At 41.0% G+C, this 13,240-nt stretch overlaps 1 protein-coding gene across 2 annotated transcripts in view; it reads left to right on the forward strand.

Moving 5' to 3' along the window:
- Positions 1 to 13,240, forward strand: part of MAEA (macrophage erythroblast attacher) — a 91,702-nt gene that overhangs the window by 49,524 nt on the left and 28,938 nt on the right. The window contains exons 4-6 of one of the 2 annotated variants that reach the window (XM_019553078.1): positions 5,914 to 6,036; positions 6,921 to 7,034; positions 9,134 to 9,210. In XM_019553078.1, the coding sequence (XP_019408623.1) occupies positions 5,914 to 6,036; positions 6,921 to 7,034; positions 9,134 to 9,210 (314 nt within the window). The remainder of the gene's footprint in view (positions 1 to 5,913; positions 6,037 to 6,920; positions 7,035 to 9,133; positions 9,211 to 13,240) is intronic. The other variant, XM_019553079.1, reaches the window with a different exon arrangement.

Consider the following 13,240-nt stretch of genomic DNA (forward strand, 5'->3'; position numbering starts at 1 on the left):
TTATACTGGTTTATGTGTAATTCATGTCCCTAGCCCAAGAGACTTCTTGTCTTCCCTTTCCTTCCCTGCTCTCCTCCCTAGTGTTAAAACTGTAGGGTAATAGAAGGAACTAGTTACAGAACAATTGCAAGCAATGACTTTGTGCATGGGGTTGGGACATTTGGCCAGCCATTGGTAACTTAAAACACTGCTTGTGTCATCCTGCATTTCCTGTTGAAAAATGAAGAAAATTTGGATTCAGCATGATCTACTTACCTTTTCACCCTTCAATAAACTTAATAAGAGGCAGATAATACAGTAAAATCCCTGTTATCTGGGATTTTACTAACCAGAACACTCTTGTAACTTAAATTTCCAATCGTATGCGGGAGGTGGGGGGGGTTAGGAAAGAAGCTCGCATGCAGCTACTGCCGCCACCACCCACCACACTATGCTGCGCTGCCACTGTTTCGCATGCGGCTACCCCACACCGCTCCATGTCCAGGCGGAAACCCACTCATGCCGAATATCAGGGATTTTATTGTGTCTTGTTTGCTGGCAGCTGAGGAAGACTGTTAAACTAGCACTTCATTGATAAACAGGGATCCTGATATTCCCAGTTAAAAAATGGCAAATTATCTGATTTAAAAACCCCAAAGTCGTTACTAAAATGAAAGGCCCCCCTGGTGCCCCTCCCCCCAACCTCTACAGCCCTGGTTCTGTTCCTTGCTCCCCCCAACCCTGCTGGTGACCCTCATTCCCCACCCATAGCTCCTGCTCCCCCAGCCCTGCCCGAGGGGACTCCCAGCTGCCAGGGATACAGAGCCATGGACCTGGGTCCACAGCCCCCTGCCCCTGGCAGGAGGCGGTGGCTGCTGCAGCAGAGTGGAGCCTGGTTCCACCCCCCTACTGCCTGCTGCAGGCTTGGGCTGAGGGGGCTGCTCCCCACCATGGCATGCACTCCTGGGGGACAGGGGGACCTGGGCCCCCCACATCTGTGTGTGGGCTGTATGCTGCTCACTGCAGGCTCAGGCTCCCACCCTGCTGCCCTCTCCTGCAGTCTCTGCAGCCTGCTATGTATGACCTGACGCTGCAAAGAACAGTGGAGCCACGTATGAAGCTGCCCGCTACTGCAAGCTCTGTGCTGCTCTAGCGAGGTGTCCTCTGCCTGCACAACTACAGCGGGGCTGGCAGCATGTGGTTGCGTGCAGGGGAAATGGGCAGCGCGGAGCTTGCAGTGGTAGGCAGCTTCCTGTGCAGCTTCACTGTTGCCTGCAGCGCCCGATCGCGCACACCAGACTACAGAGGCGCCGGGGAAGGCAGCATGGCAGGAGCCTGAGCCTGCAGTGGACAGTGCACAGATTGGGGGGCGGGGGGTACGGGTTCCCCTTGCCCCTTGGGAGTGGGCATAGTCTCAGAGCCAGTCCCACTCCCTCCCACTCTCTGGACAAGCTGCCTGTGGTCCCATCCTGCTCCCTGCCGGGACCCTGTGGCCATGCATTGTGGGCACGGGCCTCAAGCTGCCACGCACTGCCCAGCTGGTCAGCAGCCCCAGCCCTGCCAACTCCTTCCCTCCCTATGGGGGTCTCAATTTCCCCCACCACTTACCTGTAGGGGTTGCTGTCCAGGCTGCCTGGGGCCATGTGCATATGTGCGCACATGGTTCCCATACATGACTGCCCTCCTCCCACTCCCTCCCAGCCCCCTGCAGGCTGGAACTCTGCCAGCCTACAGAGGGCTCATGGGAAAACTGCAAATCCGCAGGTTTCTCCGGTAAAATGAGAAATCTGTGTTTCCCTCCAGTAAAAGGTAAAATCTGCAGTTTACTCCATTTTTCTGCGGGAAATGGAAAACCTGGATCCCTGCTGATAAATGTATGGTATAAGACTTTACCAATTTGGCAACTCTAAATCTAATGCTATTCTCATATTATTTAAAGGGAGTCTAACTTAATCTTGTGCTGAGATTTAATTATAGGACATAAAAAGATGAAGCCAAAGATAAAACAAAAAAGTGATTTATTTTTCTTTTTAATTTACCACAGAGCTTTTTAAGTATAAAAAATATGAATTTTTTGATAGTGTGCTTTTTGAGGGAAAATGGTAAACTTCAAGAAAATAGCAAACCTGATTGAGCTATATACTTTTTCTTGTTTTGGCTTTTGAGGATATATTGACAGTGAGACATTTTAAACCATGTCATTGTGCTAGCTTTTTAGTTGGTTTGTCCTATGATGATCAGTGAGACAACTTTGGAGTACAATAAACCAATTTTTGTTTTATATGTATACTCACTATAGCTTATTTAATGGTGATTTATGTTGACATTTTTTTGGTTACACTTGTTAGTAACTGCAAAAATGGAAAAGATAATTGTGGTATTGAAGTCGCAGCGTACAGTTGTAAGTAGTAACAGACTGAATAACCTTGAAGTAATAATTCAGTAATCATTGACCAGGATCTATGAGGCTGTTAAATGCTTTGTTTTTTAAATATGTATGGAGTCAACTTCATCCAGCAAACATTTACATTTATATGTATGCTTGTTAAATCTGAGAAGTTTTCTGAACACTAGTAGAGGTACAGATGCATAGTTTTAACAGAAAAAAGAGAAACTGTCCTAATGCTTGCTTATTATACATGTATATAGATATGCAGTATGCCAAGTGCCAGTGGCAACGTGGAGTATGTAGAGTTCCCTTGACAACACTACAAACGGATGATTTGTATGAAAAATACGTAAACATTGGACCATGTTTTTTGTTTGTTTGGACAAATTGGTTTTTCCCAGTCTGCCCTCTGACTTTCATTCAAAAGGGTCACATACGTGTGATTCTTCTGAGGGTGCCATTAATGGAAGGTTGAGTTACCACATAGATACTGACTGCCTTTTTTTTTTCCTTTTTTACATGAAGAGGATTTTTTTCAGGTAAACACTGCTATGTTATCACTTCAAGCCCTTTTACCAACACACAGATCAAACTATTTGCCTCCTCATAGAAAGACCAACAAATGATCTTGGTATACATTTAGATCGCTGTTGGATTTTTGCTCTGGTGTGAGTAACTCCTTTAATTCAGCTGACAAAATATTGCAAATCAGAGTGAGGTCAGAATTAAGTTGTGTGTTTCTTGTGGTACTGTAAATTAGATGGTAAATGGTAGCTATATTTTTAAATGATTATATTTGCTTTGCAAATCTTCTCTGAGGACAGTTTGGCTTTTGAATTGTTGGGGTGTAGGGAAAAGTTTAGGGAAAGTTCAAATTTCTAAGCAATACTGTGCCTGTATAAACAGGCCTGTAGCTGTTTCTACTTCTGCAGTACTGGACTTGGCTAAGTACAGACAGTCAAAAAGCCTCAGGCTGAATTTATTCAGTCTTTACAGCTTAGTCTAAGCTGCAAAGATTGAACCAATAAGCCAATGAACAGACATTTGCTTTTGATTCAGGAAATGCAGCCACATGCCTGCACTGGCTCAAGCCAGAAGCTAGGAGGTGCTAGAGCACTGCTATCTGGCACATAGCCAGCATGAGCTATATGTTTGCTTCCTCTTTCTACTTGCCCCAAAGGTCTCTTGGATTTGCAGTCCATACTCACAGCAGCAGGACTCTGCAGGGTTGTTTATCATGTCCTCTTCCTGCTTCCAGGTGCCTCTGGGATTTTTAGTCTACAGTCACAGCCAGCAGCAAGTCACAGCCATAACGGCAGCTTCTTACTCAGGGGAGAAAAGACGTTTAACCCCTGCCCTCCCCTCCCGACCCCAGACCCCGACAAGGGTTTGCCTGGTGTGAGGTAGTGAGCCAGCCCTCACTGCTCTGGCTAGGGAGCAAAGGGGCAGTCCCAGCCCTGCTCTCTGGAGCAGACAGCACAACCTAGCTCAGAGCTGCAAAGCGTTCTGGGATGCGGGGGGACTGTGATTTTAACTTGAACCAGGAAGGGGTCTGGAACAGAAGTTTCATAAACAGGTTTGACCTAAATCAGTCAAGTGTGATACTACATTCAACCAGTTTATCTTAAACCAGTTTCTGTCATTTTGAAACTGGTTTATGTGCAGTGAACTTCTGTTCTGTTACAGGTTTAAACCAGTTCCTGATGACTTAAACCAGTTTATGTGCAACTTTTGTCCCTAGCCCTTTTGTCTTAGTTTACTGCTCAGGAGATCATGAATGTGCAAGAAAACAAAACTGAGAAATGTGGTACTACCTGTAGAAATAAATGTCTGGTTTATAAACTGAATTAATATCTCAGACTGTCCCAAGAGGTGGTTAACGAAGACTGAGTTACAACACAGCAGCTGTATAGACTAACAGCTGAAAATACCACCTCCTACTCTGGCAGCGTCCTTGTTCATTAGCGGCATTCTGAATATCTGTCATATTCAGCATATTTCAGTTGTATGGTTTTCAGCACTGCCTTGAAACATACATACACTTTTCCATTTGGTGGAACAAGTTCATTTTTATGTTAATACAAACATTCTTAGTACTGGGTTATTGTGTTTGTAGAACATTGAATTGTACGGTTCCCCACAGAGAATTTTCTTCCTCTAAGTATGAGCTGTCACAGCATGACACATTTATGCAGCTCAGAATAATCTCTGGGGATGCCAATTCAAAATGGATCCAGTTCATCTTAGTTTGAAAACACCCTTCTAAATCCTTTCATTACAAATGAATGGAAAAAAATCCTTTAATAATCTACCACAGTGTGTCTTAAAGAGTGGATATATTCAGTTGCATTTGACTTTGTCCATTTGAATGTACAAAGCTCTGGGTGAATTATGAAGCTGTATATAGGTGCAGCTAAGTGTTTGCCCTAGGCAAATTAACACTAGGTTGTGCTTGTCACAAGCAATGTTTTCACTTCCTGTGAGATGTCCTGTCACTCAGCAAAATGGAATTTTAATACTGTAACTTGTACTCTTTGTGTTTAGACACTGGAATCAGGATGTTTCAGACATGAATAATTGTAGTGCCAAAGCAATTGGGGAGGGGTGGGGTGAGTTCATTTTTTTTTTTTTTTTTATGTTAAGAAGCTAAAAGGAAGCACATGGAAGCATCAGACTTTTACAAAGCATTCCCAAAAACTCCACAGGTGACAGGTAGTTTTGTTGAAGCTAGTAAGTCTTCACCTCTTTCTCTTGTATGTAATTCTGCTGATTTAAAGGGAGTAGAAATCAAATGAGAATGTTAATACAAAACATGTGTTGCATCTATTTACAAATTACTCAGTGATAGGTTGCAAAGCTGATTTCTAGTACATGCTGTCACATTCTATGTAACTGACACACATGAAATCATCACTTCTTCATAAGTGCTATATATATAAAAATCGAACCTTTAAACTGGAATTTAGCTTCTTAAAAGTGATAGACTAGTAATCCGTTGGATCTACAGAACTTGCCCAACAAAACAAGTACAGTAAGGGAGCCACATTTCAACATCACACGCTGCCATTGAGTCGCTCAGTCCATGGAGACGTATCTTGATCTCTACAGTCCTTCTCAGTCTAGGTACCAGTTATGATGCTAGTTCTTGTGATATGGTATCGATGGAAAATTGTTTGTATTCCCCAGATTTTTCATGCCAGCTTCCAAACAAATTTGAGTATGACTGAAACCACTTCTTCCCTCCTCTTTCCTTAGTTCTAGCCTTGTATTTTAAAAAAGTTCACTGTCTGCTTTTGGCTGTGTATGAAAAAATGAATTCACAAACTTTTTAATATTACCTTATATCTTATGTACATGATTGTTATTATTCAAAAGTGCTGCTGTTGTTTTATTTTTACATGAGTATCATTTGCGAGAGAGTTTTAAAACCAGACATATCTCAAAGTGGTAGTCCTCTATCTGTAGGTTTAAAAAAAGTAATTTTTGTGTAGAATTTCCTCTTATAAAACAGAACTTAACTGCTCTTTTTTTTTCTTTCTCTTAAGGATCTGGTAAATATTGAGATGTTCCTGACTGCTAAAGAAGTAGAAGAATCCTTGGAAAGACAGGAAACCATGACTTGCTTGGCTTGGTGTCATGATAACAAATCCAGGCTCAGGAAAATGAAGGTATAGTAGTGTAATGTATAAAGCTTTTACTTGATATAAACTGTCCTGCTTTTCAGAATTCTTTGAATATTTGGCTATGGTTTAAAATTTAGATACGAATAAGGACTTGTACTAACGTAAAGATCCGAAGTGCAAAATACAGCCCTTGAGTACTTAGGCCAGAATCAGTGGAGTTGCACCCACTAACACCCAGATTAAACTTGATACTGAATCTAGGTCCTCTAAATGCAAGTTTTTCCTTGACAAACTTACAGTGAAATTACATAGCAGTATGACTTTGTTTTAATGCGATTTAGAGAAACCTAAATGCAAAGAAGTATAATCTCATCTCGATGCATGAAGACTTATGTGTGTAACTCCTTGCATCCTGCTGAGAACATAATTCATGGTGTGTATATGAAGCTGTTTCTAAAAAGTGTGGTGAGCAATTGAAATGCTAAGCAGATGTCCTTAAGCATAACACAGTGGGAGAAATTTTAATAGAAAAGTTTTCTACAGCTGTGAAAACTTAAAGAAAGCTTACCTGCATTTGTAAGAGGAAACAGTACTCAAAGAAGCTGCATTTAGTGTAGTGTGAACATAATACATTTTTCTAGCCCTTGAACACCATGAACTGAACATAAGGTGTCACTTTTTATTTGTTCTTATAAAGTTAGTTTAAATTCCCTTCTTTGTACAGCATTCTTTTAAAACTAAGTTTAATCTTTTATAGGGCTTGCAGAAATCTGTTTTTAACTGACATTAACTAAAGTCCCTGCTTCCCTTGGAAAGGTTTTTGTGTCTTTCTCTTTTTTCTTGTTATTTTTAAACTAAGCACTTTCTTTAACCAAAAATGTTTGAGTGCACTTAATGCCAAGCAAAGAGCGACGTTCTCTGTCACTCAGGGGCTCCAAAATGAGAGTGAACCGAAGATGGGATGCAAAACTAAATCGGCCAGTGATTACTCTAAAGAAAATGATGATGTTGTTATGGAAACCATTAAAGGAAAACCAGAATTGGTATGTAAACACTTGGATAATTATAATGCTGAAGAAAGCCTTATGTCATTTTAACTTGTTAAGTAACGTGAGGAATGAAATCTGAAGTACTCTTAACTTTTTTTCCATCACCAATCTTCAACATGATGGTAACAACCAGGAATAAAAAAAAAAAATATTTCTGCAAGCCCTACTTTTACGTTAAAAGCCAAGGCTATGATAGGTTAGAGCTGGAGAAAGAGAAATAACTTGCTTTTTAAAAATAACCACGGAGTAAATTCCTGGGTAGTGTCTAGAATAGAAAGTGAGCTGTTTATCAATGTTAGTTTGCTAAACCCCCACCTGCAACTTTAACAATGGGGTGGGGTAAACTGGAAAGGTGGGAAGAATACCCATTGCTGGAGTCCTTACATGCGTGAGCAGTCTCACTCTTGGTAACAAGGGCTGTGGAACTGTTGCCCAAACTTGTGCAGGATTTGTAAAGCATAGTTCTGAAAACACTGGACACGTTTGGGGGGTGTTAATTTATAACACTTTCTAAAATCCAGACGATCCATTGGCTTTCAGTTCACTTGAAGACTTCTAAAGCTTTGAAGGTTGTTTGGAGGGAATCTGTTCTCTTCCAGTACTTTTAAGAGGAGACAGGGTTAGAATTCAGAATGCACTGTCTATAGAGAATGGTTGACTAATTAAAAAACAATACAGCCTGTTGTTAAAAGATAAACTTCTAAAATCCCCCTGCCCTTAAATAAAATGTGCATCTTAAATAACTAAGGATTTTTAAAAAATCATTTAAAAATCGGCTCCATCTTTTTTTTATGTAGATCTGAAGTTGAAGTGTTCTGTCTCTCACAAAACTTAGGCTATAGAAAAATGCTGTTGTTAAAAGGCTGGTCCTTCCTTTCCTGAGCAAACAGTTTTGCAAATTAGAAAGTTAACTGATATATTCCCCTTCCCCTCCTCCCCCCAGTACTTCCTTTTAAACTAATTTAGACTGCATTCTGTCAATGTGAGATTTCTTTCAAATTGCTCTACAAAATTTCCCATTTAAAAACAAATAAATGCATAATTTTTTGCGACGGCTACCAGAAACAGTTAACTGATCCAGATTTTGGAGCTACTTAAATTCCTGCTGATGTCACTGAGGAATTTTGATATTACTGTGCACATACACAATAAACAAAAGATCCCCATTCATTAGAAACCTGGAGGAGAGAAACATTTGCTAAATGGAGCAGAGAAACTTGAGAAATACTTTTATTTTTGAGCACAGGGAGTATTTATTATTATTTTCTTTTTTTGCTTTCTTTAAAAAAAAAAAAAAAAAAATAGTTGCCTGTGCCTGTATATGCTAAAGCACAGTGACTTCCTTTGGGGGAAAAGGATTTATTTTTTCTTTTTAATTCCACATGTTCATACTGGTGATGAATACTGTCAACTTTAGTAGGCCTCAAAATTTACCTTTTTCCAAAAGCAGGTAAATGTCACATGGTTTTCTTGTGCGAGATGTCTCCTTAGTATCACTTTTAAGTCACTACTAGGGAGGGTGATGGGAGGGGGAACTGGGATGGGTGTTTTGTGAGGGAAGGCAAATCCTCAGTGACACAAATTCAACGTGCCCTTTCCTGCACGTGAATACGGGTACATTTGAGCTAGTGTTCAGACTCTGTTTCTATCCCCCACAACCTTGTCTAATACTTTCGGTCCCCTTTGGCAAAGAGGTCCCTCTATCTTAATTGTTGCTTTGTCTCAGAAATTTCTGCAATATCTGCTCTCATACAATTGGAATATGGTACAAAGCAACCCAGCTGTAATCCATTCACACCCAGAGGATGGTGGGGTCCTTCAGTCATCAGGACACAGTTGATTCCTATTAAAACATTTCAGTTTTGAAGAAGGGTGGAGGTAGGAGGTTTTTGTTTGCTTTTAAGGCATTCTGTGTGCTAGCATTTCATCACCCATTAAACTGCTTTATCTGCATGAATGCCTAAAAAGCAAGCAAACAAAGTTGCATGCCATTAACACTATTTTGTGGCACACTGAGTACTTAAACACCATAAGATACACTGTGCAATGCTGCTGTGGCCCCGTCTAAGACCCTGTCTTGTCTTTAATCTCAGAGCTGTCTGGAGTTCAGCCTAAGGATTCAGGAGTTCATTGAACTCATTCGACAGAACAAGAGACTGGATGCTGTGAGGTATGAAATTAGGATGCTTACCAAACAATTTTCTTAAGATAGTATTATGCTTCATAAGAAACGTGTGACTGTTATTGCAGCACCCAGAAGCTCCACTGCAGCAAAGGGTCTTGTCAGCATTGCTGTTATCACACCCTCTCTTGGGAATTAACAGATTACGTTTCATATTGGATAATTTCAAATTTTAAATACAAGCTGTCATTTTACATGCTCATTTCAAACTTTTAAAAATGGTTATTGAAACACAATTTTCAGGCTTTGCAGAACTGCAGAACTCAAAGCAATTATTTAAAAAAATTTTACACTGTATTGTTCTGTTTGTAAAAACAGTTGTTCTTCATCATAGAGTACAGTTTGCCATTACTATACTAATCTTCAATCTAGAGTACAAACAAACTCGGTAGGTGGGGTTAGCTTGGAGAGAAAATGTATCTGTTGCAAGAAAAAAGTTGATCTCTTCATATGAACTAGTCGGTGTTTTATGTTTACAATATGACTCTTGGGTTTGATTCTTGTCAACCCTGAAGCTTTTTATGTTTTACAATCTCTATTACATCCTGTTGTATTACATACTAAGCTTTAAGGTTTTTATTAAACAGACGATTATTAATATTTTGCAATTCTATACTGTCTCTTCTCGGAGGGTCTCGGATTGTTACAGACAATAACTCTCCTCACTCCTGTGAGGCAGGTAAATGTTATACCCATGATTTCATGGGTAGGGGTAATACACACTTGCTTAAGGACAGCACACTTGCTTAAAGGAATATGACTCAGTGGCAGAACTGGACATCAAATCCAGATCTCTTGACTCCCCCATTCTAACAATACAGTAACTTTGTCTTGCTTGCTCATGCTCTCTCTCTTTGTGTCAGATATTTCTTATTGGGAGATCAAATAAATAACTTATACTCAACCTTTTGAATTAGCGGTCCTAGGTAAGGAGTTAGTATAGTATACTATTTCAGGGCACAACAAGAGAGTGATTCTGTTAGAATGAATGTGATACTTACGTTGGGACTTAATAACATGCAGACAATGCAGTAATGTTTTGTATTGTTATATTGGGAAGATGCTGAATAATAAGTCTGTTTCTGATGTATTTAGAACGATCAGGTTGTTTTCTACACCCATTCTCACTGACATTGTTTTGAAACATCCTATTAAAATTATAAGGATACTTGAACCAGTTAGTAATAAAATTGTGTCCGGTAAGAAGTGTACAGTATCCCATCAAATATATAGTGCATCACAGAAACTTCAGTGTAAACTGTCATTCTTCTAAATCAGGATCTTTAGTTTTGGAACACTGCTCTTTTTTTGTTTAAAACTGGATGGCATATCAAAATGTCAAGCAGGAATCAAAGTCTTAATTCTGCACTACCTGTCAAGACTGCGATATGCAGACGGATGCTTCATCTTTTCATCATGAAGCTCCTATACTTCCATTTTATTCCATCTCAACAAGTTTGAACATACCAAATTGCGCTGCATGTGCTGGCCACTTGTTGCATTGTCAGCTTGTTTTTTTGAATAATAGCCAGCTTCTTGCAGTAGCCTACAGGAAACAAAGCAATTCTGGGCTGGGATTTTTAAAGGATGCTAGATTATTTCACAGTTTCATAGTAGCTAGGGTCAGGAGGGCCCTGAACGAATCATCTAGCCTGACCCCCTGCCACAGGCAAGAATGAATGCTGGGTTCACAGGACCCCAGACAGGTGATCATCCAACCTCCTCTTGAATTTGCCCAAGGTAGGGGTGTGGAACACTTCCCTGGGCAGTTGGTTCCAGCTTTTGGCCAGCATAACTGTAAAATATTGCCTTCTGATGTCTAACCTAAACCTATTCTCCATCAGCTTATTACCATTGTTTCTTGTCACCCCAGGTCGTGCTGGGGAGAAAAGGGCTCTACCAATTTGCTGTTGAAATTAGTTTTCTCAATCAGAAAAACAAAATCCTATGACCTTTTCACTTACAGCTCTTTTTTTCCTCCAGAGCACAGCATGATTTGTAAAATATTGCCAGCCCTGTGCTCAGTTTTGCAGATCTGCTGCATTCCCCCTGCCCTTACTGCCCCTCCCTCACAAAGTATGATTGGTGGGGGGAGTCCTCTATTGCTTGCTGTTTGAACATTTAGTGTATGCTTGGGCCAAATTTCCAATCTCATACCACGATCATAGGGACTTTCTAAGGAAAAATCTCATGATTGCACAGTCATAGGAGATCAGTAGCTGAATCTTTATGGCAGACACCACATAACATTAGTCTAAGAATAAAATTGAGGGTTGATAACATAGCTTTTCAGTCACGTTTTGAGGCTGGCAAATGTGAACCTCTTTTGCAATTGGGGCCTTTAGCAAGGCAATTGGGACCCTCTATACTAGGTGTGTGCAGTTAATTTGGTTGGAAGGCCACTTAACTTTGGATGAGTTATCGAGGGCCACAAGGGCAGCGCCAACCCTTGACAGGTGCCCTGCCTCTTGATCACCACCTTGGGATCAGAAGTCCCACCCCTAACCCATGACCTTTGCCACTAGAAGTCCTCCCTACCCCATGCCTTTGGAAGTACTCCTTTTGGGAAGGGGGGTTGCCATCTTGGAACCAGAAAAAACCCAAATTGTATACTAAAAATCAAACATCTACTATAACATATTTTAATTTTATTTCAAAAAAGATTTGTGCCCTGATTTACATGAGTTTGCATAGTGTATATAGAGGTGATTGTATAATAGTTCAAAATAGTCTTACTCTTGTATGTTGTGGGGGTGAAGTGTGTGTGTGAGATTGGGGGGGGAAGTGGGGGTTGTAGGGCTGTATGGGGTCTGTTCGGAAGGGGGGGAGAGGGCCCCTGCCACATGCCCTCCCCATGGTGCACAGCCTCCACTGCTGGCGGCAGCAGCAGGCAGAGCCCCCCCACAAAGAGCTGTACTCCCACAGAGCTCCACCCAGTCTGATGGCATGCAACCTTTGGAAGCCCACTTCCCACCGGCTTTCAGAGGGGCAGCCATGGGCCAATAAATATTTTTTGGAGGGGCCCCACAGGCCAGATAGAATTTTGCCCACCCCTGCTCTATACCGTGACCCCTCACTTCAATGGTGGTAGAAATGGATCTTCCCTTTTTCAAAGTGAAAAGGTCACAGACTTGTCTTCCCTTCCCCCTCCCCCTTTTGAGGGTCAGGGGGAGTCTGAAGAGTACAATACTTACTTCAGGGTGCACGTGTTTTGATTACAAAGGCTGGATCTGTGGCACGTTTCTGCCACAATCCTATAATGTTGCCATAATGGATAGGTTAATACACATTTTGAATCCTGTAAGGGGTTGATGTCAGCATCTGGAATTGGTAAGGCAATTTACCAGGAAGCTGGAAAACTAAAGGGACTGTTGCTGCATCTGTACTGACAGTGAAAGAGTATAACCTGATATAACTTCCAGATTTGGTGGACAGTCTCATGCGTTTCGCTGATGACCTGTATCAACTGGGAGCAATAAGGAGAATGATGGTGGCACTAGGGTTGAACATTAATGCCATACAGTTCTGACAGTGGGGATTGAGAGTGATCTTTATAGAACTATACTGGAACTAATCTAGATCTAGAAAGCCTTTTGGCCCTGTTTTGGTTGGGTTTGGTGGTGGTATAGTTGTGGTCCAGGAATGGAGAGAAGCAAGGTTGCTTTGTGATATGTCCCTCCCTTTCCACCAGATGTCTTTGGTTTGATACCGGGCATCCACTAAGAAGGATGCCATAGACATCAACCATTGTTCAATCATTTTGAATTCCTTCTTTCTTTTAAGTTTATTTCCTGTGATATTCTTTCTTTTAGGACTGTTTCTTTGCTTACATAGCATAGACTTTACCTTGACTCACTCAGTTTAGCCTGTGCAAAGAATGTTCAGAGTTGATAAACTGCATATTATGATTTTTTTTTACATGTATCAGTAAGTCATTAATGAACATTGTCTCCCTTTTGCATAGTCTTACATACTGTGCCCATGATGACCACAAATAAAAATGGATTCAACATAGATT

The sequence above is a fragment of the Crocodylus porosus genome, unplaced genomic scaffold (assembly GCF_001723895.1).
Source record: "Crocodylus porosus isolate Cpor-Errol unplaced genomic scaffold, CroPor_comp1, whole genome shotgun sequence".
Lineage (NCBI taxonomy): Eukaryota > Metazoa > Chordata > Crocodylia > Crocodylidae > Crocodylus > Crocodylus porosus.